We start from the raw sequence: 23,728 nt of genomic DNA, 5'->3' as shown, positions 1-23,728 counted from the left end.
GTTTTGAAACAAACATTTAAATCATAGTTGGACACAGATAAGTGAGAAGTTATGGATCATTCCACTATCAAATGGGGTGTTAAGTTAAGATAACTGTCTGACTAGTAACTAGAATCGATAGGAAAATAATGTAATATTTATATATACCGGTAGTCAATATTTTTTGTTTACAGTTGTAATCTGACCTCAAAGACTTCACGATGAAGAACATCTATGGATTTTATATTGATAGGCAAAAAAAATCTCTATACCATTCTATATTGTTGGATGTGGAAGATGTCAATACCATTGTACATTGTTGGATGAAAAATACATTTATACCAATTTCTATTGTTTGATTGACAACTTAACAAATTTGTATATTGTTGGGTGGAATATTCATTGTATTACCTTTGTACAAAAATATGAATAAAGAATATGAATATGAATATCGCAAAACAAGCAAACTGCAACAGTTTTCTTTTCCTCCATTTAACATGGGAATTTTAAATGTACAGTCTTTTTAACATTTTCTCCTTGACCTTTAATTGTACAACATAATTTTGCTTATATAATTTTTTATGCTCTTTTTTACCTCAACAGGTGGTTCCAATTAGCCAGAAGTTACAGGGGCTCTGGTGTACGTATAATTATGAAATATAATTTTCATTTAAATTTCTTCAACAGGATTAATTTGATCTTTGGCCTATTCACTATCAACAGTAAACGTTGAGATAGAGAGTGTGAGAAATCTGAGTCTGAAATGTGCTGAAACTTGGAAGACAAACTATAACGCTGGGTCTCAGGGTTTACTATTACTGTAGTTATGTGTCAAAACCGAATCCCAAATTCACCAAATATTAGGATAGGTTTCGGTTTTGAGATTTGATCGCCCACTTTCAAGATTCAAAAGTTTCTAAACTAAAGAGTTTTGGTATCATTATTATTATTATTTTTTACCATTTACACACAACCTGGCAGCTATGGGCAAATAGATGCTCTAACACTGATGAAACAAGTAGCCTAAATTGTATTCTGAATAACAACCGGTGTATCATATTATTAAATACCAGCAAACCTGCCGACTAAGCGAATTTCCATTTGCCTGAATTGATTTTCAATTTAATGTATTTAATTAACATTAGGTTTTATGAGTACCTAGGCTTAGTAGAGTTATCAAAATTTACAAAAACACTTTGATATACTAAATTATTTGTTTTTTTACTCTTTAAAAAGGTCTGGAGAGAAATTGGGAAATTTTGTGTTTAGAGGGGCAAAAATTAGAAAAACCAATTTTTACCTCATAAAACCCCCCCGTAAAACCCCGTTCCCATGGTCCGATCGTGCTGGTTCGCGAACTCATTTAAGTTTATCCTGCCTTACACCTTCAAACCAAATTTCATCAAAATCGGACAAAAATTACTCCAAGTTATGGTGAACCTAGGTCTTACAATGCCACCTACGGTACCGGTAATAGCTACTTCCCTTTTGGGGAAATTCGCTAAAAAGACATTTTACATCACTAAGTATGACACAGTGCGATTTCATCGAAATGGCATATTTTATTTGATGAAAAACTGTCATTTCATTTTATAAATTCTAAACACATTTTTGGGGGTGGAATAAGAACTGCAAATTAGGTTTCAAACATGATTTTAATAAAATGATTTAATAGCTTTACAATTCATCAGGTAAGTTATTTTAAACCTTCATTAAACCCTGAAATACAGTTATGATGAAACAATATAGAGTGTATCTTTGAAAATTACATCTCTTGATTTTACCCAGTGGCAAATAGATTGCACTACCTAATTATTGCACTACACACAGGAATTCCTTTTTTACAAAACAATCATAACTTTCTTATACATTAGTATTCTGTCTTAAATCTTTATCTTCTTGCTTGGAAAGAATTTGAAACTATCTGTAGACCTATACTGGTCTTTTTCACTCGATCTTGAACGAACAGTCATGGCAGATTGAAATAAAGCATAACCTCAAAACTCGAACTTGTTGTTTAACAATATTATTTTCCAAAACAGATTAGGCAACCAAAGAAACTATGGTTACACACAATAAACTATTGCGGATAGAAGGGAAATAATTATTGACCTGACAAGTGCTGCGATCTCTTGGAATAAAGTCGAACTAGTAGCAAAGTCCCAGAAAGAAACAGTTACGTCTACGAATGCCAAAGCGTATTAGCAGTATGACGGAAATGTTTGTGCAAGTATGCCAGTGGGTTAAAAGCAAGATACTTGTAAAGCAGTATCAAAACAGTTCATTTGCAACAACGTGTACAATATTATGCGTAAGATATGGTTTATGATTAATTAATTATTTGAATCAGGTCACACACTTAATAACCAATTAGTTGGCAGTAAAAATAGTTATAACTAGACAAATCACTCTAAATTAAGCATTAAAAGCGGAAATACAAAAATATATAACAATCTCTGAAAACAATGATCAGTAAACTTAATATAATCTTACTTTAGGTAGAGATGATATAGTTAAAAATTTATACTAAAAAAATCTGTTATATTAAAATTTATTTTAAAAGAGACAGCCACATTAAACACATAATTAATATATAAGATTATTTATTTGGTAAATAAAATAATCACAAAACACGAGTATTGTCTTCTAGCTATTAAAGACTTAAGGAGAATTGCATCAAAATTAAATAGGAATTTCAACACACAACGTAATTCTAACTAAAATTCTGATTAAATAAAAACATTTCACATTTTGATTTTGCATTTTTTCAATCATCAACGTTGTGTGCACTATCAACCACATGTTTAACGTAATATTTATAATTTATAATGGATACAAAATAATTTAAAATATATACATGTCTCTACTTGTACACTGTTTTAGTAAGTAGTTAAAGAAAAAACATTTACTTTAAACATTTTATTTTAACTTCATTGTGTCAAAAGTACTAATTTTTTTATTAAAACCAAATGGACTAATCTAAATTTTCAACTATAACAGTAAATGATAAATGTAGTTGAATATCCACAATAATAAATTCATGTCTTATTTGAAACGTTGCTATTTACTACAGCTATTTCTTAACACGTTGAGTGCTGACTACATCAATTGATGTAGTCGCGCCACGAGCTCTCCTAACGGCCTACATCAATAGATGTAGTTGCGCCTTCCTCACTATATTAGTTCAGTATGAGCTTAGCCATTGCCGGGGAACGTTATAATCGTTGCTAGCCTGTAGCTTAGAATGTGAGCTTCATTTTGGTATAGGCTGGTACTAAAATTTCCCGTAGAATCCCGTCTGACAATGCTTTAGTCCCGGTTTTGGGGATTTTCTCTCTTCAAGCCACAAAGACACTGACTAATGATCCAGGCAGTGCTGCTACCTTTGGGTGTTTCAGCGAACTACGTCCACTATCGGGGTTACGCAGTACAATCTGCTCTTTTGTTATTCGTCAGATTGAAAGATTTGCATGCCAATTGCGTTTGCTGTTTTGGTGCCGCGCCGGAGCTTCGTCCGGGCATCACCGCCATTGGGGAGCGCCTGTTTGAATGTATGCCGCACTCAACGTGTTAAAAAGGTATATGAAGCTTGGCTTTAATATTAATCTGTTATAAACTTGATATACCATGTATGAAATTAATATGACATTTAAAATAAATGATTACTTAAATGACTAAGATTAAAATTCACAACCAAAAATACAACGTACCTTAAAATTATCTAGTTTGGGTTGGTAAAAATAGATTATGCTATTCTGGTCCTTTTTGGGTTTCTCGCAAACTCCACCAAAGAATCTGACAACTGCAACACCATAACGTGATTATCTTCAAATACAAATGTAGGCAAAAATCTGGCTCAAAAACAATAGGCTAATTGGTGGGAAAAAGAGAAAAATTGGAAAACCCAATGAAAAAATAAATAAATAAACAAACATCTACAGTAAGGGGAAGAGGAGAAGAATTATTTAGGGGAAGGATTGTAGAAGCTTATCAGCACACTTGGGAGAAATTAAAACGGCTAAATTGATTATTTTTATTTCCTAGTAGTTAGAAACAGTCACAAAAGAAAACACATGCAAAACAAGCTGGCGACAAACTAAATAAACTAAAAGCTAAACTCTTGTTAAAAAGACACTCCTTAGAACATCTGGCCTCTATTGTGGAAATAATAAGTAAAAAACGTAATTAAAAATACTGAACAATGCCACACTGCTTATCAAAATTATCACAAATAGGATTGCTATATTATGAAAGTTTTTCCCTCTGACAAGCTTACAACAGCCTTCTGGGAACAACTTGTGGATAAACCGAACTGAAAGATCAATCAAAGATGTAGCAAAGTTTTGTGTGTGTATGTTTTAACACCATTGGTACTTTCAAAATTATTGTAAAGGAACAATCCAAACTTTGCTGGTTGCTATCTAATCTTGTCCAACAGAAAACCAAATAATTTCCAGTAAATACCCCGCTGCAGCAAACCTGCAGACTAAGCGAATTTCCAATAACCTGTTTGGATTTCAACGAAAATATTCTTAAATTTGTCAGATTTATTTCCTATTTAAATAACATTAATTTCTACAGGGAAGGTAATGGAATGTTTTGTTGCTTATTATGAAATAAACAAAATCGCCAAATTGCATTAAAATATATCAATAAACAAGCGAACAACAACAGTTTATTTATTCTCCATAAGAATAAACATGGTAATTTTTTTATTAACACATTTTTTAAATTGTCTACATAATTGTTAGGCATACAATAACAACGCTTTAATAAACAAAATTTTGTAATCCCTACAAAATGGTGTAGGAAGAACTTTTTTTACGTTTATGTTTATTTGGTTTTAGCCACAAAACCCCCCATGAGCCCTCGTTCCCATAGTCCAATCATGCTGTTTCGCGAACTTGTTAAATAAACATAAGTTTACACATTTGTACCAAATTTGATCAAAATATTATCATTTTTGCTTGAGTTTTCGCGCTAATGGACAATATATATATTTTGGCATGTCAAAATAGATATGTACAACTTATCAAGCAATGCAAAAAATGAACCATAACCATATGAACAGAGGGTGTTTTTTGGCCACTGGGAACCTCAAAACGAAAAAGTAAACCGGTCTAAGGTCCAGGTCTTACCACGAAAACTGCGGTAATAGCTTATTCCCTATATGGGAAATTCGCTAAAAACAGAGTAGTAATCCTACAGAAAATAATAATCATTAAAACGATACAAATAAATAAAGATAACCCAAATATCACCTACCAATTCAAAGCGTGTAGCTGAGAGGGGTGACGTTACGTACGATGGCACTCAACATCCCTGGGTTGACCTCGCTGTAGCTGGAAATAAAACCAATAAAAACTATAATAATAAGTAACTGTAATAATGCTTAACACGAAATCAGAAACAATAACAGTAGATACTCTCTTATTCGGGGATTAATTATTAAAAGTTAAAAAATCCTAAGCATCTGAAGTTAATGCAACAATGAATGAATATGTTTAAAGACCATGGACTTAACAAACTAAAGTATAGGGTGTCCGAAAAAGAGCTGAAACATTTTAAAGGCAAATACTGATACCAAAAAAGAGACTATGTTAAATGTTTTATATATGTATTTAAAGCTTAAATTCTCAAGTTTTATTAGAAACTTAGTATAACTCGATATGAGTACCATTAGTGGCCCGGCATAAATCTAAGTGAAATTTGAAAATCGTTTCTGAGATACTTACCGAATACCCCGGTACTGTAGTTTCCGCTGCACCATGGGTTTGATGCGAGAAACTCCACCAACACTCCTGAGGCCTCGACCAGTGATCAGGAACACCGTCTGGTGACGCTTGTTACGCTCGGTTACATAAGTAACCACCTGCAACAATATTTATTCTGATCCACCTTGTGACAAAAATAACATCTTGAATCAAGTTTTCTTCAATTATTTCGCCTTCAACATGGTTGTAACAAGAATGGTTGCTCATCGTGGTTTTTTTCGGATTCTTACAATTTCTTCTTTTGGGATGCATACAGCTGACTTCGATGCAATCAACTAATTATTAAGTCAGGTTGAAATTATTGCTTTGTCTTTCTCTTCAATTGGTGAGCCCTTTATCAGTTTTGAAATAGTAACCTGACAAGCATTGGAGGAGCAATGAAGATATACTACATGATCTTCTATATAACATGGTATATGTATAGCCACAGATAAGTAAGATACAGAGGATACAAGCTTATGGGACAGTCGTGCAGTTTAGCTCTGGTATGGTGGGGCAGAAATGTACTTGTACCAAACAAGGAAGAGCCTGAACGGCGAGGGCCACATTATGTACAGCAGATTTTGCGCACAGGGTCTTCCTACAGTGTGAGCTCTGTAGTATGTGAAGGTGAAGGGGGAAAGTAGAGCGGAAGAGGATGAGGAATAGAATTTGTTTCAGGTACTGGTGCTAGACACCACTTAAGTGTACTATTGAATGTTTCCTCTGTATCTTACTTATCTGTGGTATACCATAAGACCAAACAAAGTGATTGGAATGAAAAAGGATTTCTTGTAGCAAAATTATGCCTACAAGTCCATTGATTTATACAACAGGTTTAAAACATATTCATGAGTTAGCTTACCATTAGCAGAACGTGAATTTAAAATGTTAATTATCAATATATTAATACCCAATTTACTCAAACTAAATTAGTGTTTTCCTTAATTAAATGATTATAAATAAAAACCCAGACAACAAAATTTCTCGTTAAAATCCTGGATAAATTAATTATGAAATACTCAGAATTCATGAGAAGAATGATACTAAAAACAGTTAGATAGTCTCTGTAGTAGAATCTTAGACGATTAAGAAATATATTATTGGTTAAAGAAATACTACTTACTCTATTTTATCACTACGGCACCACAGGCTTGCCTATGTGTGACTTAAACCATAATGGTACTAGCTGAATTTAGACCCCCGCGATGATTAGTCTAGCTAAAAAATAGAGCAACATGATTAAAAGGTTTACAAAGACATAATCTTATCTCACCTCGTCCAAGAACATGTCCAGCACAACTTCTGCCTCTTTGATGTGTAGGAAGTGCAGGTCTAGTGTGTTGGCTCCACTCTTGTGAGAGGAGAAGAGACAGGCTGCAGCCTTGCTGTTGCTCTGGTCCATACGTTCTTTGTGTATCTGAGCCTACAACAACATTGAAAATCTAACATATCTATTTTTAAACTTTTTAGAGTAAAAACTCAATTAATCATTTTAAAATTCACTTAGTCTTAAAGTTTGCTGCAATCAAAGTAGTCTTCAAGTTTTCTGCAATCGAGGTGTTTTTATTACAGTTGATTGCAAAACAGGTGATCTTCAAACTTGTCCATCTATATAGAAATCATCGTATTTCACATTGTAATTATGACAAATTGTTTTACCAGCTGAGAGTAGTACGTTGCCACAGTTTTGTTGCCAGAGCGGAAGGCCTCGTGAGCCTTGTTGAGACAATCTATACGCAGACCGTAGTAGCTAGCAGCCTGCGCACGGTGAGCCGCAGCCTCTGTAGCCAGGTTGGCAGCGCTGTCTGAAGCAGCCCCAGCCTCGTCCGAGACTATGATTGATGTCACTCTTTCCTTGTCTTCCTGTTGTTGCTGTAAATCACACGACAATCAGATACTTCACTTTTGGAGGATTCATTTGCGTCGGTACTAAAACTGCCTTAAGCATCGTGTTTTTCCTAGGGTCTATCTGGTTTCACCCACTTCAATTAAACCAATTTTTGTGGTTAAACTGTCTAAGTTAGGGTTCAACACAAAACTGACCAAAATGAAATTTAAAGTACACAAGGGTGCTTAGCTTGTAGGGCATATAAGCTATGTATAATTGAGTGTAATACATATAGATACAATATGACTATTTTATCTATAAGGGTTGCTTTCTATATTGTAATTTAATTTTCAGATATCAACACTACAATTCTTACGTGTCACACTGAACATACTTTAGTCAAAACTACAACTAAAGTTAACTTCTTTTGGAGAACCTAATTCATATTTTTCAATAAGCTAAATTTTCATAACCCGGTCATGGCTTAGAACTGGGGTGGTTTCAATAAAATAAAAGGCAGCATGAGCACATAGTTTTTACAAAATTCCACAGATATTCTGCCACAAAATTATTATGAATCAATCTTATTATAAATCATGTTTATAAATATCATATTATATCATGTTATAAATCATGGTTGTCATTGGTCGTTATTTGTCCATCTTTATTCTAATTTACACGTGAGAACAACTGCCTCAATTTCTAATAACAATTTACACTATCAAGTAGGGGTCTGCGGTACAGAAAATTTAAGGTCGGTACGGTTCGGTACGGTACAATATTTTGTACCTCGGTTCTCGGTACAAAATCGGTACGGTACGCGGCTACCCGTATTTTTGCGGGTTTCTTCTCAGAACTGTATCTAAACCATTATTTTTAACTTTAATACATAGACATTACTATGAAAATGGATAGTATCCTACATTCATGGTTTTCTAACAACAATTACTGTACCACATATTATTAAAACAAAACCTTTTACTACTACGAGGATTGTGTCAAGAAAAATCACAGTTGAGATAAAGGCTTTACCTATTTTACTCTGAGATACTTTGAATAGCCATGATAAAGTAGTTTAAAAATAGGATAAGAGTTTTTATGAATAAACATGTTTGAAACATTTATTGACAAGATAATTTCACAAAACTGGTAAATTATTTCCAAACAACACAATGTCTAGTTGTTTTTTTTTGTTTTTTTTTTAACATATAAAAGCATTCAGTAGAAGACAGTGTAGTTTTGCCAGCTGTTCACAGCAGATGACAATGAAAAACTGGAGGTTATGATGAAGTAATGGCAAAGACCATTTTTTTTTTATCAGCTTCAAAACTAGTTAAGTTATAAGATGGATACAATTCTTGTAAAGTTTTTTTCTGAAACTAAAATTTGGATTATCACAGAGTAAGATTTGATGTTGGGCAATTAGACTTTATAACTGTGTAAAAGGTGTGTATCCCTAAATTTATAAATTGCATTCTACACTTATTCACTGCCAAACATAATTCAGTAGAACCTTGATGAACCGAGAATTACACTAGCCTACATAACTTCATTACCCCAAGTAAAATACCAAAATAATTTTTATAATTGTATTTGAATCGTATAATCTTAGTTTGTTAAACATGGATTGTATGTTCAACAATAATTGCAGTCCATTATTGTTAAGCAGTATGGTCCCAAATTATTGTTTTTGATTTTGAAACATCACAGTTCATTTGACAAAATTATAATTGAAGCAGCCCAATGTCAAGTCACGCGCGCTTGTGCAATAGTTTGTTTACAAGCTTTCTCCAGACCACGTGGGAGGGGAGGGGAGGGTCTGATAAGCCGTCTATTGTTCACCCCCAAGAAGGTCCGACCCTCTAGTGCCGCTCGGCTGCACTCAGTGGGGAACCCAATACCACAAATCAATCTTTTAAATGAATACAAATATTTGGTAATAATTGTTGAAATTTCAATAAATTTGGTGTAAAATTTGACAAAAATCTGCCATTTGGACCGATTATTAATACAATACTAAATACTAATAAAGTAGTACCGTACATTCATTGGTAATTAAATAATAGGTAAAAATTAACCGATTTTCGTCAAGTTTTACCCCCTGCTGTGCGCTATGTCACAAAAGCTGATAACGACATGGGTGATTAGTAACCATGGCAACTTGTTGAATGCGTGATGAAGGGAAACCCAAGAAATAGAAGAACAAAGATAAAGATTGACGTTGTTATCTTTATACCCTTTTTACAATTTCCGTTATTGTTATCTTTATGCAAGATTTTATGATTTTGTTTTATAGGTTTATAAAATAATTCTTTTTAACTACGGGAATATCAATTTATAATTTATCAACGTGCTTCTCTTCTGAAACAGCAATACCGGATGCATAATAAAGGTCAATGGCCTAAAATATCACAATTGTGCAATATTGTATTTTGATGTTAAAATTAAAATCACGACAAAAGTTTGTATATATCCATGGTCGTCAAGAGAAAGATAAAATATCCATAACAAATATTTAATTTATAAAATAAGATTGTAGATTAGTTACAAGTTTAATATGTAGCCATAAACAGTTTTATGGCAGTAGGCAATGGCCAGCGGCAAATTCAATATTCAAGAAAATACTGATTAAGTTAGAGATAACATTTAACAGTCATCATAAAACTATTATTTTTATGATAAAACAGAATTGGGGAAAGTCGTAAAGAAATAAAAGTGATAAAACTCAACAGTTCTTGGAAGTACTTCAATACAACAATTATTGTCGTGATAAAATGTTAATGGATTTGGGACTGCTAATGGGTTTTTTATTGCATCATCACGCTAGTAATAAATTATGAAGATCGTAAACAAACAACTGATAAGACTTTTATGTGCTTGGAACCAACTGCCGTTGACTACGATAGTAAACTGAAAGTAATTTATTATTATAATAGGCTGTACCGAACCGAATTTGTACCGTGTAAAATGCTGTACCGAACCGATGACGGTAATTAAGCTTGTACCGTACCGTACCGACTTTTTCGGTGCACCGCAGACCCCTACATCAAGTAATTTTACTACTTTGAATTCAATTTTAAAATACATAAAAAATTCAAACTCAGATATATTTGTCTGCAAATCAAGAAGGTCTTCCTAGTATTATTTTGTGCTCAGTTTTTAAATAGTTTAAATATGTGACTGAAACAATTCCTCAATTACATTTCAAATTTATTTGCTGAAGCAAGATTTCTAAAAGTCACTACACATCACCTTGGGCTGTTCCTGAGAGGTTGTGGCTGGTTCCACCCCCAGTGTAAGAGTAAGGGAGGTTATTGTTTCAGACAGAGAGTAGTTATGGGCCTTCAAAACGTCCTTCAACATTCTGGGGTCCACCTGCGGGAACTTCTCTAGCAGGATGTTCTTGGACAACTTGGCTGCCAGTGTGTCTTCATTGGTCGTATGGTTCAACTCCTCCTGACACACAAGGTTCTATTGTTGTTAATTCAGTAATAGTTAACTCGATTGATGCAGTAAAACAGAGGCTTTTAATATTGTGTTCTTTCTTAAATGAGTAAATTATGGACACTATAACATCTTTCGTGTCCTCATCAACTAATAGAGCATGAAGAAATCGAGAATAATTGTATTGTTGCACACTATATGAGTACTACATAAACCAAACTTTTTGTGTAATATTGCTCTTTTGAGCATTTCAGAATTAGAAGAGAAAAAGATATCTATCTGAAACATGTTTGGACAAGAAACCCTTTTGGAATACAACCTTCTGGGTGCCCAGAAAAGAGATTGAAAGAACAAGGTACAGTACACTGCCGACTAACGTGAAATATACAAATTAAAGTTTATTGTGTAAGTGTTTAATGCTTATTGGCCAGGATAAACTCATTCACATTCAGATAAGCCTGCTCCAATTTGTGTGGTATTTATGGTGGATTCACCTGGTCAGCCCTCTGCATGGCCAGTGCTATCTCCATGTCCATCACCTCCCTCAGTTGGGGTTTGGAGGATTGGTCCTGGGATTGAAGGAACCTGGCCACTTCCTCATCTGGAAATATAACGTTGCATGACTCACTAGAAGAGATTTACAATCTTCAATGCACGAATTACTTGTAAACATTAACAAATTTGAACAAATAAACTGTAACGATTTACAAGCTTAACTGATGAATAACTTGAAAATATATACAAGCTCCAATGCATGAATTACATGAAAATATTTGTGTACCTAAGTATAGTTGTATTAGATTTCTTCTAGTACACATTCCTGTATTAATCCTCTTAAGAGACAAGCAGGGGTTTTAGTTGGTAGTCCAAAGGACATTGTTCAACTTAGCATAAATGCATTTCAATCTACAAATTTGATTTTGACACGTAAAATGAAAAACTCATAAAGACCATATATAAGGAATTTTAAATTAGCACCTCAATTTCAATAGAAGTAAGTAGTGTGACAGCATGCAATGATGTTTGGTGTACAATGATGTGATAGAAATAAAGCAAAGACAAGATTCTCTTATGTATCATTCTAAGTGGAAATGTTAAAACTTAACACTATAAATCACTTGTATGTTTTGCTACAAAGTGGTTGGTATGATTTCCAATCATTATTATGCAACCAAATGATGGAGACACTACCTAGGTAAATTTTAAACCAAATAAAAGTGAAGCATGAGTATAGAATGCAGATAAATGCCTTGTGTAGCTTTGTTACTGACTAAGACCAGCTGCTCCATTGGTCAGCACTGTTTATTAAAAGCCCAATGATTAAGGACAGCTGGGTCCAGTTTCAACAATCAAAAAGCTACTAATCCTTAAAAACTTCTGGCGTGTTCAGGTTTCAATAGTTATTTGTGTAACTAGTGTGCTAAGTGGCAATTTGATGCACACAAGATAGCACGAGCTGCAGGCGAGTGTGGAAAGTTTCTCGAATGCAGCAAAGGCAATTTGCACTCGTGTTACACATTATATTTTTCCTACAGCTATTATAAAGCATAGAAATAATTAGTCTTTCGAACACTAAACAACACATTTTAGGTTAAGTTAAATACCAAGCGTTGGACAAAACAGTTAACACTGCAACAACTGATCATTGGTTGGAATACTGGAGTGCGGCCAAAGTAAGTAAATGCAGCAATTAGCAATTTTCTGCACTATAATCAGTGCAAGGAAGCCCACTTTGTCAGGTGACTGCAGGAGGATTTTTGTAGTTTCCAGTATACAGATGTACACACAATCATATCAAGCATGAGTATTATAAAAAAACTACTAAACTAATTTTTAATCATAGTTAAGTCTTTGGATGTCACATGTAGAAATTATGTTGCATTTATATTTTCAAAAAATACCTTTGGCAATCATATCTTCAATTAGAGACTGCTGCTGGTCCATATCGGATTGTAGTGAGTCCATTATGTAGCCAAACAGCTCACGAGCGAGCTTGACTGGTAGCTTGACAATAGGAGTCATATCTAGAAAAGGAAAAAAAATATTATATTATTTTTCTCAATGCCAATTCAATCCTACCCTTACCAATTGATTTTTTTTTTATTTCATAAGCCCGACAATAATAAAAACTACATCTAAAGACATCAAAAGAGTACAATTAATTTTACAATGGGATAAGATGTTCAGGAATACTTGCATTATTGTCATGCCAAGATGGTGATGTTTCGCTACAATGAATAATTAATTTTATACTGCTAATGAGTGATGATTTGTTTTAAACTGGCCAAAAAAAGATAAAATAATTTTGAAGTTAAATGCACAATGTTGGAAATAGTTCTAATTTCACACATTCTTTCACAACAATCAATTAGTAAAACATAACATATTTAGAGTTTTCATAAACAAACACCATCTTACCTGCGATTTTGGGTAATGACGATGAACCGAATTTCTGTTGCAACTGGAGAATCAAGTCATTGTTCATGACCAAGTCCATGGTGTCGTCTTCAGTTTCAACTTCACAACCACTGCTGCTGCTCTCTTCTTCAACCTCATCAACCTCGTCTTCAGTTTTGCATCCGTTTTGTGAGCCATCAGCTGTTTCTGGTCTGTCGACGATCATTTCGTCATGTGCTGGACTCTTTTCTATCAACTGAACATACTCTGGGTGTTTGCGTTTCACAACTTTTAAAACCTTGTCAGAATAATGTGACCGATCAAATACCACTGAGCTTTCAAGTTGCTTCTTCAATTCTGTAAGTTCACTGAATGGGATTTTGGGTTCTTGTTTAGGACTTTTGATTTGGTAATTTTCACAAGGTGTTTCAACACATTCTACTTCATCATTTGAACTGTCTGAATCGTCAGATTCAATACTCATAGGTGCAATATTGTGTTCTGAATCCAACAAGACGTCTACAGCCCAGTCCATATCTCCTTGACATTTTTTTACCACATCTAAAATGTATTTCTGTGGTATTTTCGGGAACAAATGTTCAATCTGAGTTGTATCATAACTGCAAAGAGGTGCCAGTGACTCTTCAATTGTCATCGTGCTTTTGTCAAGAAACAGTGTTTCTGCCATGCTCTGTTTCACGTTAGGAACATTCTCACAAAAGAAATTGTTAATATTACCTATCAAAATCTTTACACCACCCACATTATCTTCGTTAACAAGGTTGAAATCGAGGTAGTTGGTGTTTGTTGATGAATCTACTACTTCCTTGTAGATCTTGCAACGTTGGGGACTGAATCTCTGAGGAAGAGGCGAACCTTCATTGTTTAGATTACTACAATCATCAACTGGCTTTTCGGAGACCCAAGTATCTGCTGGGTTGGAAACAGTATTCCAATTTCCAAAGTATTTTGAGAAATCGTTTTCAACAAACTGATGGTCAGCTGCGTTAATCAAGAGTTTAGGTCTTCTAAGATTACGAGCTGGTTTTGGCTGTGCCTTTTCATTGACATTAATCTCATTTGAACCTGCATTCTCCTTTGGTTCCCAATCAACTAACGGATCACACGAAGCAGATATGAAGGGATTTTCAATGGTTGCAGGGATCACATTAGATTCAGAAATATTTTGTGATTTAGTGTCCCCGAGACTACTTAAGGTGGTACTGTCATAATTGCAAGAATTAACAGTTGTTGTTGATGAAGTGCATATCATGTCTTTCATGACCTCAAGCAGATTAGGATTATCATTAACTCTTGTGTTTTCTGTCTTTTCACTTTCCATTTCCTTCAAGTATATTTTGGCTGGTTCTGAATCTAAGTTCTCGTTGTTGTCTGGAATGTCTGAATGAATGTTGAGGCCTAATTGTTTAGCAAGCTCCGACTGAAAAATGTTGCTGTCTCCAGGAGTATCATTCAAGCAGTTAGAAAATGTTGGATCTTTTTGGTTAGAGCTAAAAGCAATATCACAAGAGTAATTTTCAATTGTTGTGCCATCACTTTCATAAACCTCTTCTGAATTTATGTTTACATTATGACCTTGATACTCTATTGCCGAATTTATCTCACTGGTAACATTACTGGATCCTAAATTATGTTTTATAGTGACTGGTAAACCAATAGGGATTGAATTGGTTCTTTGGTATGTAAATGTTTCATCATAATTTACCACAACATAATCCCACATAAACCCTTCCTCCTCTGCCTGATCCACCATGTCAGAGTTGGTGATGCTACTGGACAAGTTGAAAGTTTTCTCATCATCCAGCCCAACTGCCTTGTCTATGATTGACTCTATCAAGCCTTGTGCAACATTTATGTTTTCCTGGGAGCTTGAATTACTTTTTTCTACAAAGTCATAGGCTGCACAAGACTCTGTGTGTTGGCTGTGTGGCATAAACGTTTCTTTCTCATTCCCCTTGGGATGTTCATCATATTTTTCAGTTTCACTCACTACTTGACCTTGGGATTGTTTAAGAGGAGAAGAGGTTGGTCTATTCAAAGCCTCTAGTAGTTTTTTGGTTTCAGCCATGAGATCAAAGTTGTCTTTTCCTTGGTGAAAAATGTTGCTTGGAAAAGTGCCATTGGTCTGTTGTGGAGGTTTGACTGAATCATGTGAAGTATTTGAAAACCCACTAAGTGATTTCAAAAAACCGTTTGAATTTGTGACTAGATCATTAAACAGAGTGTTGGTATCAGATTCGTCAAGGGACAAACCTTTGCTAGAATCACCATTCTTAGTACTAGAAGAAACTTGAGCGACCTTTTTAGTCGCTACTCCATTTGAAAAGATTGTACTTCCCTCTTTAACAGCCTCAGTAGTGTTTACTGGAGGGGGAAAAGAAAAATTTGGAAAGCTACTTTGCTGAACAGCAAAATCATTTCCAAATTGTGAAAACCCGGGTGAATTTAGATGAATTGATTGAAACATTGTGTTAATATTTTCAAAATTTTGAGGCTGTGGACTAAAATCAATTTTCTTTTTCTTTGGTTTATTATTCCTCTGATTGCTTAATTTGTCTCTCCACTTACAATTACGGGTCGGCTGGGGTGGCATTTTTAACAAAGGGTATTTCAATTCAAACTGCCTGATAAGTGAATCGGGTGTGATATTCTTTTCGTATCTTTCCAACATTTGTCTGATCTTTGCTTTTGACACGGAGTGAATGTTCCTCTTTTCCAACTCACTTGCAGATCCCTTGCGGAACCACCAAGTGTCAGGTTCCAGTATTTCAAGGTCATAACCGGCCGACACAGCCATATCAGCGTAGGCCCTCATCTCCCATGCCTGAGTATTGGTATTGTCTACTATCACAGGACTAACCTCTTCTCGGATCGCTGCGGCCACATTTCGTTGGTTTGTCGAGTGCGCCTGACTCAACAGTTCGGGGACAAACATGTAAACTCTATTTCGTACGAAGAAGTCATCTGTGCTGAAAATGTGTCTTTTATGAGTCGGTGGCTCTATTCCACTCTCCAGGAGAAGCCTTTTAGCCAATGAAGATTTACCAGATCCTGGGGGTCCTCTAAGTATTATCATCACTTTCACGCCATCTTTTACAAGCATTACAGCTCTATCAAAAGGAGACCTTGTAGTTTTGATAAAATTATACTGCTCGATAAACGGTTGAAGTTGCAGCTGGTTTAGCTTTTTTGTTTCGGATGTTTTATTGTGAAAAGGCTTTTCAGGAGTTTGTTTTCTAGGTTTGGACTGTGGACTGTCTTGTGGATATGCGGACATTTTGCCCAAATTGTACGGTTGAAAAGATTTAAGTTTATCGAATGGCACATTCTTCTCTTGAAGAGCCACACTTGTATTCCTTTTAGTTTTCGTTTGGTTGGAGGCGTTGAGCGTTTTGTTAACATTTTGAGTTGAACTCGGTTGAGAAGTATTGGTCATCATCATTATGTCTTCAAGAGCTGCATCCACTGAAAAAAATTTACTATTAAATAAATTTTGTAAATGACTAAAAATAATAAAATTAAGAGATAAATTTTGGCTTTAGCCAAATTGCAAAAAAATATATGTTTATATCTGTATACCGTAGTCAGATATATCACTATGTTTAAAGTCACTTTAAAGCTTATGATCTAGCAGAGAGACAAATGTTAACTAAGAAGATAATATCATTTAGGGGCTTCTCCCAAGCATTCTATTTATTTCTAGAGTTCACTTTCAAAGATACAAACTAGGCCTATTTTTCCTTATAGCAGTTTGAAATATGAATTGTAATTTAATAACAGCTGATCCTTCGGTTGAATAGTTAACCAAAGTCAAATTGTTAACAAGAAAAGAAGGAGGTTAAGCAACTGGATTTTAAATAACCTAAGCTGATTTCAGTGATAATTGTAGCCTGATTGCGGTAGTTAAATAACTCTTTATAGTTTAGCTGATACATATACAATGAACATTTTTAATCCATATCATTATATGAAAATCGAATGGTGTCTGTCTGTATGACTGCATCTTTGAAAGTGAACTCAAGAGTGAAAGTGAAGAAATAAATAGAACGCAAGAGCTATTAATTTGTTGTATGTATTAACGTTATTGTGAGAGATGATGATAGCTCGACTGCTGGAGATTTCCACTATTTGAAGACAATGACAATTTCTCAGCGACTGTGAGGGATGTATTTTGACGCAAATTCTGGGAAGATGTCTACACTATTGGGGGATGTCCAAAAATGTTAAGGGGATTGAGGAAAATGACCACGATCACAGAAAACTATGATAATATTATCCTGACTGATCAAGATATTCAGGGTTTTGCCACAACAGTGGCAGATGATGTTTGTTTCCATTACCGCAGAATATATTAAAGATTTTACCACTATCGTGGAAGAAGATTATGTTTCCAGGACTTCAGGATATGGTCACAATATTACCGAAATTACGGTCATGAGAACATTGTGTGATGCAAATTAATACCAATTTATTATCAGGTATAAGTAGGTACTAATTTAGATGCCCAAATATTTTAAGTAGTGGATGTTTGTAAAATAATCAGGTAAGATTAGTTCAATTAGAGTAAGATTTACAAGGTTTACACTACCTGTTGTGTCAATTTATCCTTGTATTTAAAAAAAACTTCAGCTGTTTCAAGCTGCTATACGAGCACATCTTCAGGTTAGAACGTTAAAACAGTTTTCTCATCCGTGAATGAGGTCGTCAGCATTTCTAGATTGCACATTTAGGACACATGACACAAACACATACAAAACGACATTTAAGTATTTACAATTAAAAACTTGGCAATGTAGTCCAAAAATGTGCGTAACCGGTTGATGATGGGTCATGACTGACCCGTGTTGGGAGTGGCGACCCCCTCACCTTCACTCTCCATGTCTTGACTTTGGTTAAGAATGTGGATAGCCGTATTATCAATGATATATGAATTTAAGGACAACTGTTCATTTAATAAATGATCAGGGGGTTGATTTGATGCTCTGTAAATCTCAAATTCCTCTATAGTATCCATTTACCTCCCTTTATTGCACAGATGCATGATTTTTAAGTTATTGTGTAGGTTGGTGTGATTATGGTTTGAATTAATGAGGTGTTTAACAAAAGAAGATTTGGAATTTTTCCTTGACAGATGTTCTTTAAACCTTGTAGTGAAAGAAAGGTCAGTTTGTCCGATGTGAAAACTCGGGAAATCTTCGCATTTCAATTTCATTGCAGTTTACTTTGTCAAGCGTCCTCTTTGTTCTTTCCAAAGGAGAAAAGAGAGTTTGTTGGGTGTTTTATAAGCGACTTGTACTTGATGTTTTGCCATTTCTTTCCTCAAGGTGTTGTTAAGTACAACTCTTTATTCTGTGCAGACATATTTCTTGGGGTCTTTTTCTTGGCTTTCTTTTATTTTATTTTTCTGTTTGTTTATAAGTTTGTGTTTGTCTGCAAGTTGGCCACATTCTCAAAACAAACCAAAGTCAAGACATGGAGAGCGAAGGGTCAGTCATGACTCATCATCAACCAGTTACGCACCTAGTGTTCAGACTACTTGGCCAAGTTTTTATTGTAAATTACTTTAATCTTGTTTTGAATGAGTTTCATGTTATGTGTCCTAAATGTGTAATGTACAAATGCTGACAGCCTCATTCATGGATGAGAAAACTGTATTAACGTTCTAACCTGAAGATGCCCTCGTATAGCTTCACGAAACATCTCTCCCATGGGAAAAAGTACACATGCCCCAAACAGGTTTTAACACAGGAGGGTAAGTGAACGCGCCCCCCCCCCCTAAATTCCCATAATTGACTTTTTAGGGCTATAACAATGTTATTTATGAATTTCCCTTAAACAGAATAAGTAAGATTACCAAATTTTATATATCTAGTTATACTTGCGCTTTATTTTTAGTAATTTTTTTTTTGAGGGACACCTGTATTTTGAATAGAAACGCAAGATGTTTTTAAACACGTCTAAGCTAATAGAAATAGTAACAAGAGGATTTTATACTGATTAGGCCTATAATTTAAAGTTTTAGACGCCATTTTTATTCAAAAGACAATTCAAAACACTATTTCCAACCTGGATCCTCACTCCTTGGAACAAAAAATAAAAGTTTATGTAAACCAATTTCAATCCATGGGGAAGGACCCACTCATATAATTTACCCCACTTAATGTGTTAAAGTCATTTAGGTTAGCCTTATAATAATTCTTTTTCAGAATTAAAAATGGAGTTAAGTTGAAAACGTAGCATTTTAGAGCCGCGTAGCACAAAGTACTTGAACAGAATTACCAACATTACCAAACCTAGCCTATCAGTTATAACAGTGGAGTAATTAGCTGGGTTGTTTGCAAACCCTAACTTGAAGTGGAAGATATTCTTTTAAGTTAAAGATTAAATTTATTCTTACCATCCCAGTTGCGATTTTGTAGCACCATCTGAATGATTTCCGGTTCTACAATGTCGACAAACATGTCCACCAACATTAAATAAGTGCTTTCCCTCTCTTGGGGTGAAAGAGTGGGCCGAACAGGAGCCACTGGCGGCCAGTCAGCCATCTTCTTTTTGTTTCTCCCCTCAGCAGTCCTGCAAATACACATCTTTGGGTTTGCACGTCCAATAATAACAGTCAATTAAGTTACCCTGACCCAAAAATTGTTACTTATGTTTTTAATTAGGCTATTGAGAGTGTTCATTGTAAGTTAAACCTTGCTAAAAGACAATTGAAAAGTTCAGAAAAAATAAAATTGGGCTCTTGGTAATTATTCCGTATAGGTGCCTCCAAACGAATTTTTAATTTTGATATCTTACTTTATAGTTTTTTACCTCCTGAATCCAAATATACCATTATTTTTCACAGCTGATGAATATTTCTCAAGATATCGCCGTAATAATATACAACATTACAATAAACAAGGTAGGATGGATGACATTTACAAGTGGAATGAACTATGGGTTAAGTAAACCAACAGCTGATGGTTTTCAATCATAGTCAAGCAAATGGAATTGACAACTTTTAATTGCTAACTCTGATTCTGCAATATGAAAATCACATGATTAAGTTACACTTTTCACTTCCTAAGACCAATAAGTTAATAATGTATTATTGTTACCAGTATTTTATCCTTATTAATGATTTATTGATTTATATTTTGCCATTTAGAAATTACATAATAAAATGGTGCTATTCTAACATAACCTAACCTAACCAAACCTCTAGAATGTGTAAGCAATCTCCTTTTGATGTCAGAAAAGGCATGTCAGGGTGATAGGTCGTGCTGTATGTGATTTGGTGACTGCATTAAGTCCTTTGAAGGTAGGTTAGATTAGGTAAGTTAAAGTTTAGGTTATAATGTATCAAGTTGTTAGTTTATGTCGCCTGCAGACTGTTTTTTGTAAAATTAAAATCCAGAAAAAACACTTCAAATTACATTTCAAAAATGCAAGCATTTTAAAAAAAGTAATTTGAAGTGTTTTTCTCAGGATTTTAATTTTACAAAAAACAGTCTGCAGGCAACATTAAACTAACAACTCGATACATTATAACCTAAACTTTACCTTCCTAATCTAACCTAACTTCAAAACACTTAATGCAGTCACCAAATCACATACAGCACGACCTACCACCCTGACATGCCTAAATAAGAACTACATGTAATTAGTCCATCTATATCTCCATAATGTGACGAAATTCCTAATATAGAGAACATTAAGTTATTTGACTACAGAATCACTTGAAAAGGTAACCATTCTATCTTGTTTATTGTAATGTTAAGTATGTTTTTCCGGCGATATCTTGAGAAATATTCATCAGCGGTGAAAAATAATGGTATATTTGGATTCAGGAGGTAAAAAACTATAAAGTAAGATATCAAAATTAAAAATTCGTTTGGAGGCACCTATACGGAATAAATACCGGGCTCTTTTTCTCTAGGCCTATACAGTAGGCTAAATATACCCTGATTGAACCCGTACCCATAGATTTATTTTAATCTATAACAAAGTTACATCCTGATCATTTGATTAAGGACCTCCATTGAAGAGAATCATCATTATTGTAGTCTACCAAGTTTACAGCTGGTTGCAATTAGGCCTATTTAAAAATAAATTATCAATCTCCCTTACATTTACATATGACTGATACATTACTTTACTTAAGTTGTATGGTTGTTGATTAATTTAGCTTTTGAAATCATAAGTTCTTGAAAAAAATAACAGTACTTTGTGAGCCATCATAGGATAGCTAATAATTATTTTAGAAACGTATTGTAAGGAGGGTTAAATTCCAAGGCTGAAAGATAGTGCAATTTAAATTAAACCAGAACATTTTGAGGTTACCTAAAAGGTACTACAGTAGTAAATGATAAGCTAAAATATCAATCGAAGAATAGGTTCACCTCACCACAATAGCTCAGCAAAAATATAGCTTTTAGCATACCTTAAATCTTGACGACAAGAACAAGTCGTGGTTGTTGAATGTTTAGGTAATCTTTAATAACATCAACGTGACATGACCTAGAAATGGGAAAGGCCAGCCAACTGACAAGACAGTCACCTGTTATGTTATGAGTAAGAGTATAAGTTGTTTGTTGTTTCTAATTTCGCAGCTTGTGTAGATGCATTCCTTCTACAAACAGCAATAAAGCAATTACGTGGTTAACTGTGCTCATTGATTATAAAAACACTATAGTGACTATAGAAGCATTCTTTGAATTTGGTTAAAATGTAGACCCACAGCCACCTAGACCAATGGTGGAAGGAAAAACGTGAGCACGAAATAGTGAGCGCGTAACATGCAGGCAACGTCGTATGCGCGCGAAGTACGTTGGCAGCACTGGCTGTAAATCAGCTGGTCAGCGCTGTTGAACTGTTGTATTCACTTCACATTAAATAAATTTAAATGTTATATTAAAAGTTTACTTCTGTGTAAAAATAGGTTATGTTTCTTCACCAATTTATTTGTTTTATGGTAACATGTCGGAAAAGTACTTATAATGTCCAACTCGAGTTCAAAGTACAATTGCCTCACTCGAGAAACCATTCTTCACTCGCCTACGGCTCGTGAGTAAGGATTTCTCTCGAGTGAGTCAATTGCTCACTTTTCTCACTAGTTGCACAGATAATATTGTTGATGTTGCCTGAGTTCTCAAAGGTAAAAACTCAGGTACCAACTGCAAAGGCAAAGCTTAATAATAATTCAAGTTCTTCAAACTGGTATGAAAAATAATATTTAAAATCCAGTAACGACGAGGAATAATATAGGTTTTACAGAAATCATGTTCTATAAAACATTTTGGGAAATAACGAGATGTTGCTTCGTCCTACATACGGGAATTGAGTAGTTAATTTTAAAACTGAATAAAATTGAGAACAGCTAGTATAGAACACTAACACACATAAGGACAAACTATTCTGGCAGTTTTAATAACAATTATAATAATAAAACATTTTCAATAACACATTTTAATACCAAGTTTGTCAAGTTACAATAACTTTGAACCATAATTTGTATAGCAATAGAGACTAGAGAGTGTACAATTTGTTTAGAGTTAATAGGACTGTAACACACTAAAATCTTTACCAAAACCGAGATTTTCCGTCATTTTCTTTTTTTTTATAGATCAATACAGTAATAAATAAAAATACCCCCGTCGCAGCAAACCTGCATACTAAGCGAATTTCCATTTACCCGGCTTGATTTCTACTAAAATATTCCCTATAAATTTTCATATTTATTTCCTATTTAAATAACATTAATAGTAGTTAGGTTAGTAGGTAGGTTGGTAGGTAGGTGTGGTTAGGTTAGGGTGAGTAGTTAGGTTTGCTGCTACGGGGAAGATGTTGAGGTGTGTTTTTTTTTTATTGAAATATTGATAGCTTAGTATGAAATAAACCAAATTGTCAAATTTGATTAAAAGATATCCATAAACAAGCAAACTAGAACAGTTTATTTATTCTCCATAAGAATAACATGGGAATTTTAAATTTACAATTTTTTTAATTTTCTCCGTAGTCAATGAACATTCAAAAACACTTCAATATACTAAATTATTTGTTTTTTTAAGCTCTTTAAAATGGTCTAGAGAGAAATTTAGAAATTTAAAGTTTTTAGGGTCAAAAATGAAAAAAACCCATTTTTACCCCATAAAACCCCCCATAAACCCCTGATCCCATGGTCCGATTATGCTGGTTCGCGAACTCGTTCGAATAAATGTAGGTTTACACGTTTGTACCAAATTTCATCAAAATCGGATCAATTTTCCTCGAGTTATCGCGCTAACGGACACATATATAAATATATATATATATATATATA

General features: G+C 34.3%; 1 protein-coding gene across 1 annotated transcript; it reads right to left on the bottom strand.

Annotated features, from left to right (window-relative positions):
* Positions 1–1,615: 1,615 nt before the first annotated feature.
* LOC128991586 (uncharacterized) lies at positions 1,616–21,967 on the bottom strand. Its single transcript, XM_054414599.1, has 11 exons — positions 21,851–21,967; positions 19,823–19,998; positions 13,426–16,890; positions 12,909–13,031; positions 11,502–11,608; positions 10,816–11,019; positions 7,395–7,607; positions 7,009–7,158; positions 5,715–5,851; positions 5,245–5,321; positions 1,616–3,781 (listed from the first exon to the last, which is right to left on the bottom strand). The coding sequence occupies exons 2-10, from the start codon at positions 19,968–19,970 to the stop codon at positions 5,249–5,251; spliced, it is 4,620 nt and encodes a 1,539-aa protein (XP_054270574.1). The 5' UTR covers positions 19,971–19,998; positions 21,851–21,967; the 3' UTR covers positions 1,616–3,781; positions 5,245–5,248.
* Between the last annotated feature and the right edge of the window lie 1,761 nt (positions 21,968–23,728).

This window comes from Macrosteles quadrilineatus, unplaced genomic scaffold (assembly GCF_028750875.1).
Source record: "Macrosteles quadrilineatus isolate MER2022 unplaced genomic scaffold, UCM_ALF_1.0 Scaffold_4__1_contigs__length_99947679, whole genome shotgun sequence".
NCBI classification, from domain to species: Eukaryota; Metazoa; Arthropoda; class Insecta; order Hemiptera; family Cicadellidae; genus Macrosteles; species Macrosteles quadrilineatus.
This window is presented reverse-complemented; position numbering and strand designations above follow the sequence as displayed.

Bases quoted from the DNA above. Each gene is read 5' to 3' on its own strand.
- LOC128991586 (XM_054414599.1), bottom strand. From the start codon at position 19,970: ATGGCTGACTGGCCGCCAGTGGCTCCTGTTCGGCCCACTCTTTCACCC. The intron at 13,032-13,425 runs GTAAGATGGTGT...TTCCTTTTCTAG, and splicing joins GTCATTACCCAAAATCGCAG to ATATGACTCCTATTGTCAAG. The intron at 5,322-5,714 runs GTAAGTATCTCA...TTTTATTTCCAG, and splicing joins CTACAGTACCGGGGTATTCG to CTACAGCGAGGTCAACCCAG.